Source organism: Anopheles aquasalis, chromosome 2 (assembly GCF_943734665.1).
Source record: "Anopheles aquasalis chromosome 2, idAnoAquaMG_Q_19, whole genome shotgun sequence".
NCBI classification, from domain to species: Eukaryota; Metazoa; Arthropoda; class Insecta; order Diptera; family Culicidae; genus Anopheles; species Anopheles aquasalis.
The window spans coordinates 1,265,001-1,267,500 of record NC_064877.1 but is presented as its reverse complement, the minus strand read 5'-3'; the positions used below and the strand labels follow the sequence as shown (position 1 = coordinate 1,267,500).

Below are 2,500 nucleotides of genomic sequence, written 5' to 3'. Positions count from 1 at the left end.
TTTTTTGGGATCCCTTGCGTGCTGCTGCTGAAGAAGCACGCGGTACCAAGCTACCGCGGAACACGTTCGTCATACAACTAACCCGTTTGGCGCCCAGGTGATCATCTTTTATAAATCGTGGCCCTCCTCCAGTCGCGTAAGGGAGGGAGCATAAGGGGGCGCGAAAGAACAACGCGAAAAGAAACCGCTTCCCGTTCCCCTTGTCGCTCCATTCACGCAACGAATCAAGCCTTCCATCTCGTTTCGGTAAACTAGAGAAGCGGCCGGCAGATTCGCGCTCGAGCGTTTCCTTTTCCTTCACGCGGATCGGCGTGGCGCTTTGCGTGTAGCGCACAAAGAGGAATCCAGCAGCGACACAATAATGGTCCCCACGCGAGGTAAGAGTTGGGCGTGTGCCTGTACGATCTGAAAATGACCTAGAATGGCGGGATTCTAAAGTGTGCTGCAGCCAAGACTGGCTGACTGCGGCGTGAACTTGTCGTTGAAGTGAGCATTCGCGGAAAGTTCGCTATCATGCTGTTTATCGATCTGAGCGGACAATATCTGACCCAGTTCTTTCGGTTGCTATTCATCGGTTGCATATTCTTGCAAAGTCACTCAATTCGTTCTACGAAATTCGTCACAGTTAGCGGTTGCTTCCCGTTTTTGAGAAGAAAGTTGATTCCGTACGTTGTGCTGTGCTGATGTTTAAGAAATACAGTGTCCATAGTTGGTTTACCAAGGCCACTGAACAAATTACAAAGCAATTTCTTCTGGAATCCAGGAAGTTCAGATTATAGAACACTTACGAAGAGGTCACAACACGTGTCGTCAAATTTATTCGATCCAGAGAATGATTGTCCATCACCCAGCCCGTAAAGCGGTCCTCGTAGACTACAGAGGAGCGTTCGAATCGAACACTGATCAGAAACGTGGCCTACGAGTAGTAAAAGCCTTGCGCGCCAGAAGTGGTCCCCGTTGAACCGCTCGACGCACCCACACTATGGAAGCGTCACGTTTTCGTCAAAATTCATTGCTCGATTCCACTAACATTTTTTCTCATTTTCCCCTGAAATTGTAAAACAATCCACCCGTAAATTAGCTAGTTTTTCAGAATTTTAAGCAAAAAATTAAGGTACAATAAAAACTAAATTTTCATAAAAAAAATCGGTTAAACTCAGCGAAGCGACTGGGGCACCCTGTGTTTGTTTTGGTTGAGGTTGGAAAGTCGTCGCGAGTGCAGAAAATTTGCGGTGAAAAGTGGAAAACTATTACGGAATTCGCCCCGAAATTACTGCCGTGTGTGGTGCAAGTACTCTCTAGTTACACAAGAGACCGGAAGGAATCGGATTCTTGAAGGAGGAAGCCACGCAATTCCGGTGACGAGCACCGATTGATGACATCAACTTTCGCCCCCGAAACGAGAAACACCGACCACCGCTGAGCGAACACCTCGAAAAGCAGCAGCCCCACTATCATGTCGGAACGATATTTAAAAGTTGGCCAGCGGGTGGAGATCCCCGTGAAGGAGGTGCGCGGAACGATCGCGTACGTCGGTATGACCTCGTTCGCCGTCGGAAAATGGGTCGGTGTGGTCCTGGATGAGGCGAAGGGCAAGAACAACGGATCGATAAAAGGCCAGCAGTACTTCACGGTAACAACGGCGATCCTCCCGTTGGCCGATTGCAGTTCCCCCGTTAAAGAGGACCTCTTTCGTTTTAGTGCGATGAAAACTGTGGAATGTTTGTTCGACCAACGCAGCTCGTCTTTATCGATGAAGCGGGGAATCCTTTGGAAGACTCTGCCCAAACACCGGAGGAAAAACCGCGTTCCCGGCTAAGCAGGTGCGTTTATCTACGGCTAGGACGTCGTCGTCGTTCCATCGACAGATTCTGTTGCCAAAATGTTACTCATTCGCTCGTCCTTTCGAGCTTAGCGAACGTCGATGCGTGCGGCGTCCGTACCACGATCATATCCGCTATGAATCTCTGTATCTTCCGCTCTTTCTCTCTTCCGCTCCAAATTCTTGCATAACTCTGTTAAACTCCTCGCTAGTGCCAAGCGTGCTACTGGTCGAGTAAAGTAAGTGTCACTAACTATCCCGAAAATCGCTCGCTCTATTCGTGTTCCTCATACTTCAACGCCAAACCCATACCGCATTTCGTTTCATCATGCATTATCCGCCCATCTAGATATGCTAGTGCGAGAAGCGTTTTCTAGACAATTCCCTGATGGAAACACCAGCTAGTTACTCATTTTCCGTAGCACGTCATCGTGGAATTGGAATCGGAAGAATGTCCTTTAAATTTTCCGCACTTTTTGCGCTCCTAACTGGAAGCTAGGCTATAGTTAGTATGTCGAAGCTACCATCTGTTTAGTTTTCCAGATTTACAATCAATTCACTGCTTTAAAGGCATACCGCTACTGAACGGGCGAACTAACATCTCTAAGCAAAAGGACGGTTTTAACGGAATGACTCTTTTCTCCCCATCTTTCTCCCATTGCCACCGGTGCTGGGTTT

At 48.2% G+C, this 2,500-nt stretch overlaps 1 protein-coding gene across 5 annotated transcripts in view; it reads left to right on the top strand.

Moving 5' to 3' along the window:
- The first annotated feature begins 1,199 nt into the window (after nucleotides 1–1,199).
- LOC126572588 (dynactin subunit 1) overlaps nucleotides 1,200–2,500 on the top strand; it is a 7,351-nt gene continuing 6,050 nt past the window's right edge. For 3 of the 5 annotated variants that reach the window (XM_050232011.1, XM_050232010.1, XM_050232007.1), the window contains exons 1-2: nucleotides 1,200–1,633; nucleotides 1,702–1,823. In XM_050232011.1, coding sequence (XP_050087968.1) covers nucleotides 1,457–1,633; nucleotides 1,702–1,823 — 299 coding nt within the window. In that variant the 5' untranslated portion in view covers nucleotides 1,200–1,456. Of the gene's footprint in view, nucleotides 1,634–1,701; nucleotides 1,824–2,034; nucleotides 2,062–2,500 lie in introns of all 5 variants that reach the window. The other 2 variants (XM_050232009.1, XM_050232006.1) reach the window with 1 other exon arrangement.